Source organism: Microtus ochrogaster, chromosome 6 (genome assembly GCF_000317375.1).
Source record: "Microtus ochrogaster isolate Prairie Vole_2 chromosome 6, MicOch1.0, whole genome shotgun sequence".
Classification (NCBI taxonomy): domain Eukaryota; kingdom Metazoa; phylum Chordata; class Mammalia; order Rodentia; family Cricetidae; genus Microtus; species Microtus ochrogaster.
The window spans coordinates 85,625,122-85,646,439 of NC_022013.1; the positions used below are offsets into that span (position 1 = coordinate 85,625,122).

Sequence of the window (21,318 nt, forward strand, 5' to 3'; positions counted from 1 at the left end):
GCAAACCAAGCCTGGCAGTGCAGGAGGCGGGCAGTGTGGAGAGCAGAGACAGGATGACTCCTCTGGGGAAGGCCACTCCAATGAACCTAAAACGAATGCGTGACTCTGGGATTGGACCGCTTGCTCCCACAACTGTGACACCGGAAATTGCTGCATGTGGAGAATGTTAGGCCTGAGCCCTACCCACAGTGCCACACTGTGTCCAACACGGTGACGTCAGCTCAGGTTTTGCATACGTTCCCCCATCCCCACCCCGAGTAGAATATGTTTGTTTAGGGATGGATAAATAACTCATAGGAATTTTCAAAAAAAGCTTTTTTTTTTTTTTTTGAGAGGATATATAGGATTTAAGAGAGTTTCCTGGGTTAGAATTCTGCTTTTATTCTTATGGAAATGACGCAGAACTTGTCGTTTCGAAATATGTTCTGTCTGACACACCAGAAAGATGGCTAAAGGATGCAGTTTATACATTGTTTTACGAATAGCTTTGTAATGCCATAAAGTGGTTACAGATATTGTTCAGAAGACGAGAGAGGTATTCTGTGGGATGTAAAAGAATGCTGTGTTTCTGTCACTTCAAAAAAAAAAAAAAAAAGCAGACCCATTTACCAATCATGTCTGTGAAGCTTGCCCTCCACAGTTTAGCTTGGCATGGAGACCAGCGAGCTGGGCCGACCTCTCCCACTGTGGAAAGCTGGGCCAAGCTGGTAGGTGGTGGCAGGGATGTTCCAGGGGCAATGGCAGTGGATGGCTTTGTCAGCTTCAACTCCTAGAACACAGGGTTTTCAACCTGTTCCTAATGGGCCCTGGCTTTGGGTTTTCAAAGATAAACTCCCCTAAAAGGGAGGAAATGTTTTTGCATTATGTCCAAGGAAAGAACAACATTTGGGAAATCTGTTTTCAATTCTGGAAGGAACTCGTTTTGAGTAATTTCTTTTACAGACCAGAATTCTTGATGAAATAAGGAACCCCAAAAAGCAGTCACTTCGGGCTCAGGGCTCAATTACAGATCAGCAAAGGCCATGTTTACACTGAGCAAATCGTGGGCTCTTGCCAACCTCACCTTTGCTATGGGGAAGTCAAGGTCAGACAGCAGCTTCAAAATACCAATCTACCAGGGAGGCGTGTGAATGAGCTCAAATGAATGAGAATCTGAAGGCCAGAGAAGGTGGCTGTTCCCTAGACCTGGGGTCCATGCCCAGATGCTTTTCTGGCTAGAATGGAAATCAAGCACTCCCTGAGTGTGTATGTCCTTTTGAAGCAGCTCCCTACACAGTCTGCATGTTCCTTCTTGGACACAAGGCCCCAAGCTTAAGGCTGAGTCCTGACAAATGGGACCTGGTTCCTGCCTGTTGAACATTTCCGCTGCCCACCCCCTGCCTTTTTCCTGGGGCTGTGTATGGTGGTCTTTACCCCGGGCTCTAGCTCAGGAGCCCTTCTCCTGCTTGGAGGTCATGGCTGGGGGTCATTGCTGCAGCACTAGGGGCCCCACCTCTGCATTTCTCCCCGTGTTCAGAACAGCAATTGGAGTTGAAATCATACTTGCCAGATTCAACTCTGCTGAGATGAAAGTGAGAGACGGCTTCCTGGGGTGTTCAGGAGGGTTCAAGGAGATCAAAGCCTCCAGCTCTGAGGGGGGCCTTGAAAGCCAAGACAAAGCAGCAATGCAGGCTCCCTGGGAGCAGCAGCGCCCCTCCCCACCCCCAGATGAGATGAACTAAGGGTGGTTGCCGGTCCTAAGAGAATGATGCCCCTGTTTCAGATTTTTACTCAAATATTTTGTTTTATTTTTTTCTTCCAGTTTTACCTGGCTGCAAACGCTTCTACCTCACATTAAATTCGTTAAAGCAGGGCTAGAGTTGGGGGGGTGGGGGGCGATGGACAGAATTTAAGTAAGGCCTATGTGCCTAAATATTCACTTTAAAGAAACAATTCCTTCCCTTCTATGGACAGATGATGAAATAGAAGTGAGTTTCTTGACGTCCCCTTGTCCCTTCCCTTTGGCTTCCCTGAGGCACTGGCTGAGATGGTAGGCCTACTTCTTTGTGCCTAAAGATTTGCATTCCCATAGGCAGCTCATAGGCAGGGCCAGAAGCAGGTGCATCATGGGAGGCAGGGATTCTCCACAAGTTATCAGTTAAGATAATGCAATGCCATGTGGTAGATCGAGATGTTCACAGTTTACTTTGGAGGGGGACAGGATATGAGAACGAACAAGAGCTACACACTATTTCACACAATATCTCCCTGCACCACACCCTGGTAGGTCCTGGGGGATGCCCTGCCATGTGGATGTGGCCTCCTAGGAGGCATACCTGGCTCGGTGAAAGAACCCTAGGGACACCGCCAAGCCACCAGTGCTGTAGCATGAAGTTTCTTGGAATGTATGCAAACAGGTCTTTATGGGAGGCAGCTGAGGGCCTCTCCCCCAAGAGAACCTGCTGACTGAGAGTCTGCTCTCTGCGGATGAGTCAGCCTGGTCTCACTTCAGCAAAGGCACTGGGCTCTGTTGGTGGCCAGTGAAAGGATTCCCCGAGGCCCGGTGACCTCAGGGTTGAGGGAAAAGGCAGCAGGGACTAAAGCCAAGCTCATAGATACTAATCAAATGAACCTGCTCTGGAGAAGGGAAAAGACATCCAGACATGCTCTCTTAAAATCTTTCCCAAACCAAGGCCTTTCATGAAAAACAAAACACAGAAGTATATTTGAAGCCAGCAATCAAAACAGATGTTCATAGTATTGGCATCCCTATGAGTCCAGAAGCTTCCAAGAACACTGCTGTTAAGCAGGCCGTGCACACATGTGTTAGGAGGCTGAGCTCGGCCCTGAGCCCAGGACTCCTGGAGAATGGCACTGGGGAGGAGCTGTGGAAGATCTGGGGAAGCCCTGCTTCCCCAGGAGACAGAGGGGGAAATGTGCTATTCCAGAGCTCAGGCCATTCAGCCGGCAGCTTGGGACCCCTCTTCATAAGAGTCAGCTTATGAATGTGTGAAGCGGTACATGTGACCCATGGGGCTGGCTTTCGATCCACAGGGCTGACCTCTGGAACAGTCAAGCTGGTGGTCTCATCTGAGCCATGTTCTGGGTAAAGGATCAGGTGCCATGGCACTCATGTGACCACAGCTTCTATGTGGTGTGTTCTGTTGGCCACATACCACGCTGAGCTGGGAGACATGTGTCCAGAGAAAGGGCTGGTCCAGAAATACAAAGTTCTTTCTCTTTGGGGAGCATCTGGGTTCGAGGAATTGGTTAGTGGGAGGGCGTGGATGCAAAGTCCTCTTTCCAAAACCCCTGAGCAGGTATATACACAGGCAGGCTGTGTAGGCTCCTGGAGAGAGAATTCTTGGTTCTCCTGCGATGCTCAGTTTTTCCAGCAGCCTATGGTCAGCCAATGCCTGGCCGTTCCATGCCTCAGACCCATGTTCCTAACATGGTCCAACAGCCCTGAAGGCAGGGGAGTAATCCGAGAATGAAGTCCTCAGTTTTAGTGGGGAGCAAGACCTAGGTCTCCCCATTCATTCAGCTCTGACCTGCACATCTGGGGTCCTAGAATTTAGAGATGTGATTCCTCTCAGTGCCTCAGGACACCAAGGCCACAGTTACAGAGGCTTTAGGATAGGTGAGAGCTGACCTCTTGCTAGTGGACAGAATCCTGGGTGACAAAAAGCTATGCAACCCCAACCCCAAAGTTTCCTGTTTCTAAATGGATGTCAAGTCCCTGAACCGATGTAAGCCCAAGAGTCTCAACACAGACAACCTCCACCCTGTGTAATAACACCATATTGCACGAAGACAAAGAAACAGGGTTCTGCTCAAGTTGTCCAACCTTTCCATCCATAGGCTTTGGGCTAGAAAGGAGCATGAACTTGTTTTTGAGGGCCACAGATACATGAAACAAAGAAGAACAGGTCACCCTGAACCCTTTCCCTTAAAGACATCCCTCCTCATCACTAATGCTCATGCGCACCCATTCCATGCCCGACCCTGGAGCTGTTGGCTGACCTGCTGTTCATGGAAGGTGGCGTCTTCTGTCCCCTGCCCTCCTAAACCTCCCTGGGAAACACACTGGCTCATGCCAATGGAGTCTCCATGTTCTGAGTGGCCTTACCGGAACAACCATGAAAGACAGTTAACATTTATTCAGCTGCAATACTGATTAGGAAATAGCACAACAAACACAACTTTTTGGGAACAAACAGCAAGTCAGAACCAAGAGAAAACAAGCTGCAAATGCATTTCAAAAACTGGGTTGAGTTTTCGGGTTTTGTTGATTTCTTCTTGACTAGCACCATCTGGACACAAGAAAGAACTAACACAAATGTTTGGATAATCATAAAGATTTGCAAGGCACTTAATCCATCATTCTGGGTCGTCTTGTTGGTGTTCTGCTTTCAATGGCAATCCCGCGTCACCCTCCCCTTCCTCATGACTGCAAGGTAAGAATCTCTTGGCTAGCAGTCCTTATGTACAGAGTTCTTCAAGGTTCCTCAAAGTGCTTTCTCAGTCCCACGGGTTTTCCCTTCACTTCCTCCTTCCACGTGTTGGTGTCTTTACCTTTCTTCCCTACAGAAAACAAAGGAAACATCGCCTTTCGCTCCTCGCTCACTCCAGACTTGCCACCAACCTTCATCCGCATCCTAGTGTCTTGAGCGTTGCCAGCACAGAGGGCCTGGGAGGGTGGTGTCCTGCTGAAGTCCTAGGGAGCGAGGGCCTGACGGCTTGGAGCCCGCTGGTCCTTATCGGCGCCTGGAGGTGATGTCAAAGCAGGTGATCATCATGAGATGGGCCTTGCAGAAGTTGACACGGCTCTCCAGGCGCTCTGTCACGCCCTCCAGGGCCTCCAGGTACTCCAGGGAATCCAGCTGCAGGACCTGCTCCAAGTCAACTGAAAGAGAAAGGAGCTCCTGGAGATGGGACAGCTACTCGTAGGAAGGGCTACCTCCCCCTCCTCCCCTGGGCTAAGGTCGCCTGAGGTGGAATGACACACACATACCCATTGTGGTTTCTAGCTCCTGATATTCAGAGACGGTTCTGAGGAACAGGGAGGTGGTCTAGAACCTTCCCATATTTGCCCCAGCTGCCTCTAGCACAGATTTGTGAGGACCCCACTCTACTGATCTGTTAACCAAGGCAAGCAACTCTAGGGTGCTATGGCAGCAAGAGTCCGCCTTTCTGGAGTGGCGTTACCTGAGTGACATGCACACCCCACCTCCCTGGAGAGAGCAGGCTCCCATTCCTGTACGATCTTACTCACTGGTCACTGGGGAGGGGGAATATGATGTTTAAAACATGTGCATTAATAATTAAAATTCCCTTGAGCTCAAAAAGGCAAGTTGAGTCATATAACCATGATGCCTTGCATCCAAGGTCTTTGTCCATTCCCTTCCTCGGGGCAGAGGTCTGGGGTCCCTTTGCCCCATTATGACTTGGCATAAGAGTGGTAGACGACCTGGTCCCTGTTCTAGGGGTACTGCCAAAGGTCCACACGGGAGTGAAGCATGGATAACAGTGTGGGTGGCCTGGCAGGGGCTTCACATTGGAGTCCTAGCTGGGCCAAATCACCTCAGCTGGCATCATTTCTTAAACAGCAACGCAAGTGGAGCAAGTGACAGGATTCCTGCCCTCTCCTCCTTGAGTTTCTGACAAGAATGGCACTGCAGATGAGATGATGTGCAAACCTGCTACAGACACTCGAAGTCTGTGGTGGAGTGGGGTTCTCTCTACAGGAGCAGCCTCCATCTAATCAGAAAGGGTCCCTGTTCACGCTTATATTGCCAGTGTGGACTGTCGCTAGAAACAGACCCAAGGCCCTGCATCTCAGCCCAGGTTACTGAAATCAGAGCCTCACCCTTCCGTAAGCACATCAGGCAATATCACAGGCCCTAGAAAGAGGCAGCGGGAGGACAAACTAGAACTGGAGGTGGATCCCCGCACATGGCCGTTCTAGCACGGCCTGCAGCCCATCTGAGAGCGTCAGCACACAGCCTCCTTGATTTTTTTCCAATTCCTGTTTTAAATTTATCTTTTTTTTTTAAATCTGTATTTCCCTTTCATGTAACCTTCTATCCATTGTTTTTCTCAGCATCAAAAAAAAAAAAAAATTACTGACTCTTGACATAGACCAAGGCAGGAAGAGAGCAATCGCCCCCTCCAACCATCTGAGGCCCATGTGTACTGATAGGCAAACTCATTCACATCCCAGAAAAAAAGAGGAAGTTTGGAAAGTGAAGATCATTTTCAAGCCTGCCTTGGGCATAAGCTGCTTTTGAAAAATAAAATTCTAAGAAGCTGTTGAAAATGAGGGTTCTGCCTAAGGGAAGCCCCTGTGGTTAGGAAGGACCCATGGGAGAAGCTAGTGAGAGCAGAGAAGGAGAAAGAGGCATAGGGTGTGTGTTAATGTCTCAGTCACATTTTAGCTCATGTCCTTGTTCCTTTGCTGGATGAAGACACTGTTGTTGGGAGAGGTTGTATCTTCGTCCAAATCCCCCACCAAGGAATTAACCATGTACCGTGGGAGCAGGCATTGAATCATCTACCTCCAGGAGCCGTCAGCTGACTGAACTCTGAGGTAACTGCAGCTCTTCCCACCAGATGCTAAACACCGTGTAGCCTAAGCACTCATTCTGGCTTAGAATCACCCTATGAGACGGGCTTAGCCACTCTTCTTTTTTACACTAAGGAAACCAAGACCCAGAGAGTCAAACATTTCCCAAAGTCACACAGTCAGCATATAGCAAAAAAAAAACAAAACAAAAACAAAAACAAAAAAACAACCAGTATCCAAATCAGGTCTACGGGACCTTGAGCAGAGCCACAGATGCAATGAAACATAGGAGGACTTTCTGTCCTATAGGCTACCCAGAAAGAGGCAGTGTGACAGTGGGTTATTGCTCTCAGTGGGTACAGTCAGGAACTGGTAGATCCTGGCCCTTCTGTACCGGTCTCATTTCTACGCTCTTTTTAAACCAGCTCTTTGAGACCCAATCCTCAGCTGCTGGGCTCTACCTGTGAGTTGCCTGTGAGGGAGTACCAGGAGGGGGTGACCTTAGGAGAAGAGTGTTCCAAAAGGGGTGCGGGTAGCTGAGGGTTGGCGGGAAGAGCTGAGCAGGAAAGTGGGGGGAGAGAGTGTTTGTAATGATGCTGGCATAATTTACCCACGGACAAGTCTTCCAGGAGTGGTCCCAAACCAATGTACTAGTCAGGGCAAAGTTAAGCCTTCTTTTGCAGTAAATGGGATGACGAGGAACAAATAAATTAGAGCTAATCCAATCTATCCCTCAACAGGAACAGTAGCACTGTGGAGAGTGACCAGGTGGTTAAGATCACCTGGGCTTTTGGCTTAGCGGAGATAACCCCAGGGCCGGTCCCTCAGACTTACATTCACGAAGCCACTTGTTGGGGTCCAGCATCAGGTACTGCTTGGTTGCTTCCAGCTCCTTCATCAGCCACTCGTACTTGGCTCGGACCTCAGCGATTCTCTGCTGCCGATGCTCCAGGATTTTCAGCTTGGCGTTGAAGCACATGACCTCCTGCCCACAGAGGAAGGGGGGTTTGGAGAAGGAGAGAAGCAGAAGGCCATCCCTCTGCTCTGACTGTCCTGCAGCCTCCTCCAAAGGGAGGGTTGGGAGAGGACCAATGACAAAAGCCCAGCTTCCCAGAAGCATGGCAGGGAGCCTTGTGGCCTCGACAGACAAGACACTCAACTCCCCGGAGACAACCGAAGGCTATTCTCACCTAGAAGGTACACGGCCCCTCACAATGTTGGTGTTCACTAGGGTGTAAAACCTCAAAACAAGAAACCAGAGAAGTCCCTGAGCCCATCAGGCTGCAGCTCACTAACACTTAAGGTGTTCCAGAGAAGGAGCATATAGCACCTATCCCACAATCCCCTGCCACCACCCACTGCCCACACTGAACCTGAGGAGGCTCCCCTGAAGTTCTTAGGGCAGGACCTGCCAGGAACTGGGACCCTTGGGAAGGAAGTGGCCTTACCTTGCTAGCTCCCCCTCTTCGTCGCTGAAGTCTCTCCACATCATCAATTTCATAGACTTTAATCTCAAAAGGTTCCCCAAGCCCCCTCTGGGTGCTCCTCAGGGGGCCGTCCACCCAGCGGACCCCTGTGCTGCTGGCAGTTTTCCTCACAGGTGATGGGGTGTCAAGGGACAACGCCGGAATGAGCCTCCGCCTCTGAGAACCTAAGGCAAGAAGAGGAGATGCCGGTGAACTTGACCAGAAGGGAAAGCATAGGGTCATGATGAACATCCCTCATTAGCCACAGTCAGAACAGACAACATCCGCCATCAGCTTTCGAGCCGTGTGTAAAGTCCTCCAGCCTCCCACTACCCTTTGGCCTCTTAACCCATTGTTTGCTTCATCCCCAGGTGAACAAAATCCTTGTTTGACCTTCAGGGCCACCTCCTACCAGGCACTCCCAGCATCCCCCAGGGTATGCAGGGAAGGACATGAGCCAGGCTGGCACAACCCTGGCAGGGCTGGATGCTCTGATGAAGTTATAGGTGTCCCGGCTACGGGAACAATGTCCTAGTGTCTAGTACTGTATCCGGAGACCTGCTATAAGTGATGATGTCATAAACTACCCAAGAAGCCTTCTACTCTGTGAAGAAGGCTGCAAGCTGCACCCAACTCTCAGTCTTCCTTCTCGACATGGGGGAGGTGACGGGGGGACCTCTGGCCTCACACACAACCGAAGAGAGCTCTGCCATCACACATGGAGCTTCTCCATGTGGACAAGCCTAATCTTGACTGGTGCATGGCATCTCATTAGATCCCCGCATGAGATGAGACAGGTACAAAGATGGCGGACGCTCTTCCTGAGTCTTCCTGAGTCTTCTCTTTGTGTGTGAAGGTTCATGTGTAGGCACAGGTGCTCACACGCATGCAGACAGGTGTGCGGTGGCCAGAGGTCACTCTTCAGCCATCATCCACCTTGGTTTTTGAGACACTGGCATGGAGCTTGCTGAGTAGACTAGGCTGGCCAGCCAGCAAGCCCTAGCGATCCACTTGTCTCTGTGACCCCAGCACTGAGATTACACAATCTGACTTTTTCTTTATTTTCTCTCCTCTCCCTCTCCTCCATTCCGCCCACACTCCCGCCCTTCCTTTTTTTCCCCCCTTAATGTAGGTTCTGAAGACTGAATGCAGGTCCTCATACCTATGTGGCGAGCACTTTATTATGCCAGCTGCCTCCTTAGACCCAGAATTCCTTCACACACATACATGAAGGGCATGTATTAATAGTCATTAATTGATTGCTGGCTTGTGGTGTGACAGAACCATTTCCAGGAGGTGACAGACCACTTTGAAGAGGTTGGGCCTAGTGGTAGAAACTTAGGTCACTGGGGAAAGTACCTTTGACATATCTCAAAACACAGACTATAAATTGCTAATAAATAGCTGGGTGATGGTGGTGCATGCCTCTAATCCTAGCACTCGGGAGGCAGAGGCAGGCGGATCTCTGTGAGTTCAAGGCCAGCCTGGTCTACAGAGCTAGTTCCAGGACAGGTTCTAAAGCTATAGAGAAACCCTGTCTCGAAACAAAACAAAACAAAGAAAAATTGCCAGGTTGCTGGTGGGATCTGGGGTAAGTGTCAGCAACAGAAAACCTCAAGAAGTAGAAACTGCCAGCTAAGTAGATATCCTAAAGCATACTGCCCCTTCATCAAGACACATAGACATTCAGTGCATAAACACAACACTTGGGTTGATAACTCTCTTCCTAAGTTTGTATCATGAATGGGTCAGGTTTGGTTTAAGAAGTGCATAACTGGCTGGGCAGACATTGTTCCCCAATGGGCCAGGTTATCTTCACTCTAATTCAGAGCTTGAGGCTACATGGTGGTGTGTTGCCTACCGCAGAGGAAGGCAGCTAGGAACCGTGAAGAATCAATGAAAATCTACTCACACAAGTTCCTCTTGAGAGTGTATAATGACTTTCCGTTGCTGACTATGCTCTATCGTGTGCTTTTAGTACAGTTCTACGGAGCTCTACAGAATGCATCTGTGTGCTCTTATTACAGTTCCCACGTGCTCAAGGGGTAATGCCACCTGGCTGTACCTTTTTCAGGCTCTCACTATGCTCACTGAGAATGTGCCCCTTTGAATGCACCCCACTATGTTGCAGTAAGTGGGCCATACACTTGCCGCTCCAAACCTGGGCTCCCATGATTTATTTTCTCGGCTTCCAAAGCCATCCACTCTGTCTGTCTGTCTAAGGACAGGCCCTTCCCCCACAGCCGTCTTCGCTTGCTTTGATTTGCAGGATCTTCTTGCCTATGGCAGAAAGCTTCCTGTGCTGCTGGTCGGCAGGATGTGCCCAGCACGTGGCGGTATGTCTCTGTTCGCTGATCCCTTTTATGTTATTACTCCTCTCTCTGAATATTTCACACCTCTCAGCGTTGTCTTACATCGCACGAGGCTGCCCATCCTCCCACATCACCAGCTCTGTCTGGGAGTGTAGAGGATGCCTGATCAGTGTCCGGCAACTGCTGCGGGGCAGATCCTGGGTGTCCCAGAGGCCAGTGTTTTACAGGTGTGGTCTACAGAGTGACACTGTTAGGAAGAGGTAGAACATTTGGAAGGTGGGGCAGAGTAGGAGGTCTTGAGTAGCTGGGGACATGACTTTGAATGGAATTGTGGGAATGCAGCTTCTTTCTCCCTTTTCACTCCCAACCACCATTGCATCACTCTCTACTCCTGGGATGTGCTGCCTCAGCACTGGCCCCAAACCAAGAAGGTCAACAGATCATGACTGAACCCAGAACATGAAATAGCCTCTCTCCTTTTTAAGGCGATCATCTCAGACGTTACAGTAACAAAAAACTGTCTAATGCAATAACTAAAAATGAAGTTCACTAACATACGGTTTTTCTATGGAAAGAACGTCAGACTATTGTTTTTAGTTTTATAATAATAATATGCCCAGCATTATTTATCAAACCCACCGTTTTTCTTGTACATAAGAAAATTGAGGCCCAGAACGGCAAAAATAAAAGTCACACAGCTCATGGCCCCAAGTTTAATCTTTCCCATACGCCATGCTGTAAGCCCAACCTCATGTGCTGTTCACCAGCGTGGGTCTCTAGGAAGGGCTTGAATGGTGGTGACACGTGGCAATGTTGGATGAACTCTGCTGCTACATAGACATCACACGGGATTCAGAGGGCTCGTGGCTACTTCCCAGCAACACAATTCTAATTCTTTCCCAGTAAGAAAACAACTAAATCACCGCAGTTCTCCGGATGCAAAGGCGATCCCAGATAAAAGATAACTGCCTTCTTTGCAATTCTAAATCCCAGACATCGCCAGTGAATGAGGACTGGCCTTCTAGTTAGAAGTACCCTTTGAGGAGTCTTATGGCTTCTCTTAAAGAAGTTGTTTGTGATTTATGTTGATCGCGTCTGACAGCCAGCATCTCTCTTAATAATAATCATAAATAAGCCAGACAAGGTCACCTAACCTGAAATGAGCCCATCTTCCTAGCCGTATCCATCACCGAGCCCTCGGTCTACGGTGGCTGAGCACCGAGGTCTAATGCTTGGGATACTCCGTATTAAATCTCATCCCCAGCCCCTTCCCTGGCATTTTTATGTCACACCATTTTCCTTCAATAGCCTTCTGAGAGGAGTCCCTCGGAGGGCAGCGGCTAAGAAGGGAGTTGGCCCTGGGCAAGGACAGGTGCAGCGTCCACCGCCTCGCTCTGAGCAGTTACGTACACTTTGCTTCCTCTCGTTCATTCGCTTTCCTGCTTCAGCCCAGCGTCACAGACAAACCAATGTATTAAGGAGCCTTGACTAGAAAGTTTACGGCAGTGGAAGAATAAAGTAACTGGGTTGCAACTCACTAAATTAGAAAACAGAAACAGAGTCCACAGGGAAAACACAGGTGAACCTTGAAGCGAGCCTTGCGCTGTTCTCCAGGCTTTGAAGATCAACACGGAGCAAGCAGTAATAACAATGCCTGTCAATCAAGTACTAGGAAGGCTAGCATGTTTATTTCCCATGAAGACTGGTGTTCTTAAATATCTTGCTATTTTCAGCAACTAACACCAGCACGTTTCAGAGCTCCTGGCCCCGGGGATAGACCACAGTGGTTGCCTTGTTGCGCCAAGAGCTTGTCACTTGTCACCCCATCTTACATGGGGGTTGTCTGCAAAGCCAGAGACAGGGATGGAATAAGAGCTGAGCATGAGCACAGCAGACTCAGAAACACACAGCCAGGAAATGCAGATGCCACAGCGGCAGCAGCCACAGCAGTACCTGAGCCTGCCGGGAATGGAAGGCCCTCACTGCTGCCTCGTGCCATGATATGCAATGGCCGGACAGATGGATGGGCCTCTCTAGATCACGGCATATGGTAATGGGAAACCATAAGCTTATATTGTCCCTTGAGATGGAATTCTGTGATCCCAGGAAGACAAATAGTTTATGGTGGGCATTGATCTCAGCCCTTATGTGGACCGGTCCCTTGCAGAGCCTGGGGGTTACAGCTGGCAGGAAACAGGCAAAACCAATCCCGTGGCAGGTAGGGGAAGCCCACGGGCTGTTCCTGCAGCAGCTACCCCTGAGAGAAGGCTCCGTTTCTGCATGTCATCCCGTCTCTTAATCCCGGCCAGGCTGGTAGCACGAACACACAGGGCAAAGGATCAAGAAAGCTCTCGATTGCAGAGCCTGGCAGGGCATACAGGACAGGGAACAGGCTAGACAGGCCACGAGGACATTATACTCCGCTGTCCTCACTCAGCAGAGGTTCAGGAGTACACACAGGGCAAATGATTTTATTTAGTTAAGAACAGAAATCAGAAGCTTCATCACTACGGACAATTTCTTTAGCATCCAGTGAGTTTCAGGAAAAACTCTCATGGTATCTAAATTATACCTTTGCCTTTGTCTCTTAATTTCCCTCCTGACTGTCCCCTGAGTTCATGAACTCCATGGCACCTGGGCCACCAGCTCTGACCTTCGTCTTTTTTTTTTTGTCCAACATAATTTGCTGTCACATGTCCACCCCAAGCTCCAAGGAACCTATCAGTCGCTCAGATGTGAGGTACTTTCTGATGGCATACTATGGAAACGACAGAGAGTCGCCCTACAAAAGCAGGTGGGCAGGACAGCATGGACACCTACTGCCTATCACTTAGGGAGGGGCACTGCAGGAAACCTGTGGTTGTTCTGTGTCTACCACTGCCACAAGTGTGTTTCGGGTGCGAGTTTCGGGTGCGAGTGGAGACTAGCCCTCTCCCACCCCACTTTCAATGAAATGACAGTGCCCCGTATCTCCAGGAGGGGGATCTGCAGGGTCTTGGAGGCCATCAGCCTCACATACGGGCTTCTGTAGTCAGAAGGGCAGGGGCTCGGACCCCTCAGAATGTTCTAGACAGCAGCCGTCTCAGCCTTTGAGTAGAAGCATGTGCACGTGAAAGCAGAAGTGACGCAAAACAGAACGAGCAAGAATGAGCTCCCTCCTGGCACCCCCACAGCTAGCATCCTCCAGTACCCAGACCCCCCACAGATAGCATCCCCCAGTACCCAGAACCCTCACAGCTAGCATCCCCCAGTACTCAGACCTCCCACAGCTAGCATCCCCCAGTACCCAGACCCCCACTCCCCCACAGCTAGCATCCCCCAGTACCCAGACCTTCAGGAAAGTCTCTGGGGATTGTGTCCTCAGTCAAGGACACAGGTGGCAGGACACTGAGGAAAGGGAGCCCAAGACTCCAGTTCCAGTATCTGGACACACTCCCATGGCTGGTCAAAAGCAAGGAGATGAACCTTGCTTCCATCCCAGAAGCCTGATGCCTCTGTCCTAGCCCATGCCTGGTGCCTACCTGAATTGGACCGCTTCTTTGGGGTCTTGAGGCTCCTGCACCTCCCTCCGACGGAGCTGCTGTTCTCACTCATGGAGTCCTGGGCCGAGGATGCGCTGCCAGTGGCCTCGCTGTCCCGCATCATACTCTCATAGCCACTGCTGCCGCCGCTGTGGTAGAATAAGGCCGTCTTCCCCATGGCAGGTGGCAGCTCCCCGCTCAGGACGCTGCTGTTGTCACTACCATGCCCGCTGCTGCAGCGGTGAGGCTTCCGAGGAGGGGTGATCTTGCTGTAGGGTGAGGGCAGAAGGTGGGCAGCTGCAGGCTTGTCCTCTGTGGGAGCTCCACTGCGCTCCTCTGCCTCTGCCCGCAGCTGTGCACCCCTGGGGCCCGCACTGCCCTGCAGCAGCTCCGAAATGCGCCCATTGACGGCTCTCAGGGGGAGTTTAGAAGCCAGCCCAGAGCCCCGGCTTCTGCTGAGCGACTGCGTGGACCAGGACATGTGCTTCCCACTGGGTGGCAGGTTGGAGCTCTGGCCCACAGACTGTGGCAGGGACTTGGTAGAGAAGCTGAGGGTTTTGGTGGTCGAGGTGGACAGGCTGCGAGATTTGGGACTGGCCAGCAGGAGCTTGCTCACTGCCGAGATCTTAGACTGGCTGGCCTTGGGAGAGGCCCCTGCAGACTGGGTGATGCCACAGCTGGGTGGTGAGGCCCCTGTGCTGCGACCCAGGCTCCTGCCAGTGCGAGGCATGGTGCTATCTTTGCCGGCATGCATGCGGGAACTGACGGATGACAGACTTTCCGCCCTTTCCAGGGACAAGCATTCATAGTGGCTGACTGTTGTCCTGCCAAGAGAATTGGTTCTGCTGGCCAGCTGCTCCAGCTTGGCGTTGAAGAGCTTACTGCTGCTACTGGCATCCTTGGTCTTGCTGTTGGTGGACTCATCAGGGAAGCAAGCCAAGAAGGTAGCCGGCTGGTTCAGTGGGCTGCCGGTGCTGCTGCTGCTGCTGCCACTGTGTTGAGGGCTGGCCCTGTTCTTCTGATCCAAGCTAGATTTGCGGACAGGAGGCAGAGGCGGTGTCCCTTTGGGCCGTGCCAAGACACAATGCTTGGGTGATGCCACCTTCCTCTCCAGTGTTGTCTTCGAGGACTGGATACCCAGAGCCCCGCTGAAGCCATTGCTGTCTGCCAGGCAATGGTAGAAGCTGTCCAACGCCTCATGCCTGTCAGCTTTCTGAAATGCCCTTGGGAGGCTGCTTGACTTGAGGTTTTTGTTGGAATGTATGGGACTTTGGGCCCCCAGGCCAGGCAGGGCCATCTCACAGCCATCCACAACTCTCCTGATGTTGTCAGTCACCTGCAAGGTAGACGCCTCTCCGCTGCTGCTGCTGAGCCTGTCACCAGAGCTGGGCCTGCCATTCGGCTCCTGTTCTGACTTACCTTCAGTCGTCAGGGAGCTTGTGACTGCCTCGCCCCTCACCCCTTCCTCACCGGGGTAAGCGCTCTCCTTTTTCACCTCTTCTTCCCGTTTTAGCCAGGGATCTTCAAACTTCATCTCTCTCCTTGCATTGGCTTCCTTGCTTTCCTGGGACTGGGCTGTTTTGGGGGCTTCCTTTGGGGTGGCAGTGGAGGACTCAGACTCTTGCACATTTCGGGGGCTCATGGCAATGCAGGGGTAGACCGTGATGTTGGTCTTCATGGGGATGTAGCCTTCACAGCTACTCAGGTTGCCCGTGTTGGAGATGGTGACCATGGCCTTGCCTAGGGTGGAGATTTTGCAGCCTTTGACGGGAGTGGCTTTGTTGACAGATTCTTCTCCCGTCTCAGACAAGATGAGTAGATTGTCAGGGCCCACCTCGGGCTTCTCTCTGCATACCACAGCGGTGTTCTGGATGGTGTTGACGAACTCTGCAGCTGGGGGTTCTGCCATGGCTTCGCCATGCCCGAAGCACGTCTGCGCTATGAAGCTGTGGCAAGACTGCTCCCCATCACTGCCCGTGCTCATCTCACTTAGCCAGGAACTGATGGAAGAACGCCGGCTGCTGCCTGCTTCCCGCGTCTTCTCATCCAGGCCCAGCTTGGGGAGCGGCAGGAACTGCGTGATGCTCACCTCCGAGACGGGGGCCATGCTGGAGTAACATTCCAGGTCTTCACTGATGCTGCTGATGATGCTGACGGGCCGGGAGCCTGAGGCCAAGGCCTGAACGGAGCAGTCGCTGTTGAAGCTGATGATGCTGGTGGGGCGGCCACTGTCAAGCACCCCACTGATAGTCAGCTCCTCCACCAGTGTAAACACCAGCTCATCCTCCCCGTTCAGTTCCAGTGGCTGCTGCACGGTCACCATCGTGGTGCTCAGAATCTCCTTCTTGGAGTCTGCAGGAGGACCTTCCTGGTGCCCATCTTCAACCAGGGTTCCCGAAAACCCTTCACTCCCAGCAGACATGGATTTCTTCAAAACCTGGGGACTCATTCCAACCGGGGGAGTACGGACGTCAGGCTGAAGCAAGGACTCGCTGGAGGCCATGCCAGAGTCCTTGCTCAGGGAAGGTGGTGGGGCAGAGGAAGGCAGGACCCCCTTCTGGGTGTAGACTTTGCATCTCTGGGAGGGAGAGCTGGGGGGTTTGTACTCTGAGGTCTTGGACAGGCTGGCAACACCTAGCCGTGGGGAGCCCATGGGTCTGGGCTTGCCCTCCACAAAGCCACATGAGTTCAGACTCTCCCGGCTGCTCTGGAGACTGGGACTCTGTGTGAGCTGGGAGGTGCTGTGCTGGCTACTGCTGCCCGGGATGCTCCGAGGTGATGCAGGACTGGGACTGCTGCTCCGTGTCACAGTAGGCACAGGGGACCGTCCCTGCTGCACCTTGGAGGCTGGAAGCTCCGTGCTTTCCCTGTCGGTGGTCAGCTGGCCAGTGTCTGACCCGTTATCTTCTTTATCAGACTCAGAGAGTGTATCTGGCCCTGCGGCTTGGCTTAAGGAAACACATCTACCTGCCTGCTCTGGCCCGAACTGGATGGGCAGCTCTTCGAAAGGAAACTTGTTGGGTTCTTCGCTGCCGTCAATGCAATCTAGTCTTTCCTGCAGCTCGGCAAAGGTATTGCACTTCAGACAGTCTCTTTCCGACTTGTTGGCTGCAGCTTCTGTTGCCTCCACAGGGCGGCTGTCACCCCTAGTCTTCTGTAGGGCCGGCACGATGGGCACAAAGTCTGGGGGGCCCTCGTTGTCAGTAAGCTCCTTGTCAGACAGGGCCGTGCCATTGGGCCCGATGTAGATGACGGTGTCGCAGGACTGCTCACTGCTGGAGGAGTAGTCAGGGTCACTGGACAGCGGGGCGAGGGGGAATTCGGGATCCACCGAAGCCCGGGCATGGAAGGGTCTCAGCTGGGTAGGCCTGCGCATTCTGCCCTCCTCACAGGAGCTTTCTCCCCCCGAGGAACTCGATGTGTACTGCAGTGTGGGCAAGAGAATCATTAATGGGGAGTTCTCTCAAGACAGCCCTCCCTCCTAGGGAGCCTGTGTCATATGGCAGGTGCAAGCTGCTAACTGGCCCTAGGCTCTTGAAGATCCGCCCGTGGAGGGGCCAGTATTCACTGGGCTGTGCCAGGACACCTCCCAGTCCCATCCCATGGGCATGTGTCCCCTTCTGCACACGGGTGAATTAGCTTGATCGGGAAAGGTGGTGACCTATCCAGCACCACTTGACTTCCTCAAGGCTATTCCCCTGCCTCAGACCACTGACCATGAAGACTCACTTGCCTTGTATATACATAAAAAGAATACACAAAGAAGGAAGGAGAAAGTCCCAAGCATCACTAGTTGGCCCATAAATGTTTTCTTTCAAGCTGTCCTGGCTTTGCTTCTGCCAAAGGAAGCGAACCTACCAACATCTATCAACTCAGCACAATGCAGAATCCAGCAGATTAATGTGAGAACCCACAGCCCGAAGGCTCCTGACATTCGGGGTGGGGGGTGGGGCAGAACCATATGGGTGGGCATTAACCATCCTCTGCGGAGCCAGCCCACCGAATGCAGCCCTTACCCGTGTAGGTTGCTTCCCATCCCTCAAACAGTTTTCCTCCTGCAGTGGCAATCTATTAAAATAGTCCTTATCAGGCGTCAGGGCGAATAACCCAGGACAGCGGCACCTATGAAAAGGAGACTCAACTTTCTCCTGTGTTGGTCAGAAGGCTTTTCTCTTCTGAGATGCTGGCTGCAGCTGCCACACTTGCACAGTCCTTGGTGCTCAGAGAAGGGTGATGCCGATAGGCTTTCATGATTCTCTTCTTATCCCCAATGTATTCTCCCTCCCACGGAAGAGTCCCTTACCTTAGTCTTCTTCTTCTTCATCCTCAAGACCCTTGATGCAATCTGGATGGTGGACAGGGTCTCCGCGTAGCTGCCGGCTGCGGCCGAGATGTGTGCGATCATGGTGGTGCGACAGTTCACGTTCCCCAGAGACTCCCTCAGGAGCATGGTGAGCTTACTCTCCCTGCCAAGCAAAGTGGATTAAGGCTGCATTAGAGGGCCATGCCTCATGCTGGCTGTCAGGGCAGGACTTCAGGTTTGCGCGTGGCTATTTGGTTGTGGGTGGCGGTTTTCTTCCTTTTTTTTTTTTTTTTAATGGCATACTAATTAGCATTGCTTTGCAGCATGGGGCTATTTGTAGTTGGCAGCTGAGCAAGTGCTTCTAACTCCAAGGATGGGATTCATGCAAACACCTCCCTTGGCACTTCTGTCCTGGCCATGATGGGCTGTTCTAGTGTGTCTGTTTGTGTGCATCTGACAGCGCACATAATGAGGCCTGGGAATAGGAACAAGGAGAGGGGATCAGGAGAAAATGGCTTTGTGACCAGTGATCTGGCATGCTATCTGCACACATAGGCCTTTGTAGCAAGTTTCTGCACACTGGCAATCCCTATAATAGAAAATGATGCTATGAACTTGCACTGAGGTCCCAAGTGTTTCTAATATGTACAAAAATCCCCCTTTACAGCACAGTGGCAAGCTACAGCCATTGCCTCCCAACTCTGCTATTTGTACCCAGGATCACTGAAGGAAAAGACATCGGTATTCGCGATAAGTAGAGAAATGCAGACACAGCCCAAATAGTCACTTAGCAACAGCAGAACTTTCTAGAAAGGTTTCCTCTGGGAACTTGGCAGTTGCTATGTGGAACCACTATCTTGGTTAGTGATAACAAGGCCCAGAGCATTTCAGAGGCTTTCTAGGCTTTTTAAGAATTGACCCAAAGTAATGGCTTGTGTTTTTCCCTTCCTGTACGTACTCCAGCGAGATCCTGCCCTGCTCCCTGAATCCTCCCCATGCACGAACTCTGACTAGGTGAAATGCCATTTTGTCCCTGGAGCATCCCCTCTGGAAGGCCGGGGCGATCTCTGGGTTTCCTATGCTGTGTTTCCTATTCAGATGGGCGGGGTCCTCCTCAAGACCATGTCCCTGCAGAATCCCCTAGAGAGGAACAGCTCAGCAGACTGTGTGGGAAGCTGGTCACTGTCAGCACAAAATGTTTTATTTTATTTTTTTTTCCATAGGACTTATGTCTGGCTTCAGGAAGAGAGATGGTGGCACAATTGTTTCTTTTCATACCTGGGACCAATTAAGTTGTTCATTTGGGAATGAAGGGCTGTCACGTTCCAGCTCCAGACAATTTATAAATAAAACAGGGAAAAATGAACAGGGATAGGAGCTGTGAAAGGAGGGGGTCGGGGGTATCTGACCACATTTAACTCCCTTCAAAGGATACCATGCAGGAATGTCGCAGGAGGGAGGTTGAGGCCCAGTCCTAACAGACACTTAGCCGAGATGGTGTGCCAGGAAGGGGAAGATGGATTCCATTTGGACTAAGCTGTGATCATATGCAGTCAGCTCTGGTAATTCATGGCAGTGACACACTATAAAGTACCATGAACTGTGAATTCTGGGACACTGAGCCATGGCTGGCAGATGAAAATACAAAGTTTGTATTCCTGGGAACCTCGATGGGAATGGCAGTGTGGTCAACTGTCAATAGGTTACCTTGTTTTAAGCAAAGTTTCTATTGAAAAGCACCTTATTTAATATCTGATTTTTAGTAAATAATGATGTTTATACAATATGTCTTTATGATAAAGTACTACCAGGAGTGTTCAATAATTCCCCGGCCCTGAGAGATATGACAGCAGATGCCTGATCGTCAGCCTCCCAGCACACTGCCACTGTTCTCCTCTTTAACTCTTCAGCAGCTGAGGAGTCTACAGATTCAGCCTCTTTGCCTTTTCATAGCTTCATCAGGACCTGTAGATGTGCCCTGCACCATCTCAGGGAGGCTTCGCTTGCAGTGAGCACGTTCTTCCTTCTCTCTGGCTGCATCATACTATTGATGCATTGACGTTGGACTTGCAGCCAAAAGCACATTAACTCATACCTGAATGAAGCTTCTCTAAATCCCCTATTTTCTCCACGAGGCACCGTGCAACCTCTTTGTGCTCCGTTCTATCAGAAAGCACTCCAGTGACAAGCTAGGGAATCATTTGAAACAGTGAAATCTAGCTGAAGAGATGGCTCAGTGGTTAAGGGCACTGACTGCTCTTCCAGAGGTTCTGAGTTCAATTCCCAGCAACCACATGGTGGTTCACAGCCATCTGTAATGAGATCTGGTACCCTCTTCTGGCATGCAGGCACACACAGAGGCAGAGTGTTGTATGTATAGTAAATACATAAGTCTTTTAGATGAAAGTGAAATCATGGACAGAAAGCATAAAACATTCAAAAGCACAGAAGGCAGCATTCACCCTGTGACATCTCAGGGGGGGGAACATATGCATTAGGGTCTCAAAAATTTCCCCCACCCTGTGCACTGTTCTTAAGTCACCATGAAAAACACCAGGAATATTGCCTTGGAGATTGCAAAGAAATTTTATCAAGTAGGCAACGTGCAACTATGGAATCTACAAATGTCCCCCCCAGATGACTAAACTATGAACTTCCTTGTGGGAAGTCTTGCTAATCAATGCACACGGCCAAAGGCATACATTCCCGGCTCTCCATATACTCTCTGTCAGGGAAAGATCCCAAATCAAATAGCATGATACAGCATTCCACCACTGCTGTCCCGTGCTCCACATCATCCACATGTGGGATACAGCTGCAGATAAATATCTGTGGCTTTTTAAAAAAGAGTCCATATGGCTGGAGGAAGCCATGACGTGTGTGTTGCTTGGCAATCGATATCTTTGCAAGCTTGTGGAAAGGAAGTCAGCAGAACTGCTAGCCAGACTGGCACAGGTCTCTAATCACGGGGGAGTGCAGCAGGCAGCTACGAAACTGTGGTCTGTTCAGCTTCAAGGTGATGCCTTGACTTGGAACAAAGACAGCTAAGAAGGCAGGTGAAGAAGGGGTAGGTACCAACCATCGCCATCTACAGGCTAGGCGAAGCTTTCTAGAGGGGACTCAGAAGGCTCTGAACAGCATTCAGGATGACAGCCACCACTAGGTCAAGACT

General features: G+C 51.0%; 1 protein-coding gene across 2 annotated transcripts in view; it reads right to left on the minus strand.

The window, feature by feature from the left end:
• Positions 1 to 4,121: 4,121 nt before the first annotated feature.
• Kif26b (kinesin family member 26B) overlaps positions 4,122 to 21,318 on the minus strand; it is a 404,164-nt gene continuing 386,967 nt past the window's right edge. For both annotated transcript variants that reach the window (XM_005348983.3, XM_026779720.1), the window contains 5 exons: positions 18,147 to 18,309; positions 13,844 to 17,267; positions 7,993 to 8,195; positions 7,379 to 7,529; positions 4,122 to 4,885 (listed from right to left, as the gene is read on the minus strand). In XM_005348983.3, the coding sequence (XP_005349040.1) occupies positions 4,737 to 4,885; positions 7,379 to 7,529; positions 7,993 to 8,195; positions 13,844 to 17,267; positions 18,147 to 18,309 (4,090 nt within the window). In that variant the 3' untranslated portion in view covers positions 4,122 to 4,736. The remainder of the gene's footprint in view (positions 4,886 to 7,378; positions 7,530 to 7,992; positions 8,196 to 13,843; positions 17,268 to 18,146; positions 18,310 to 21,318) is intronic.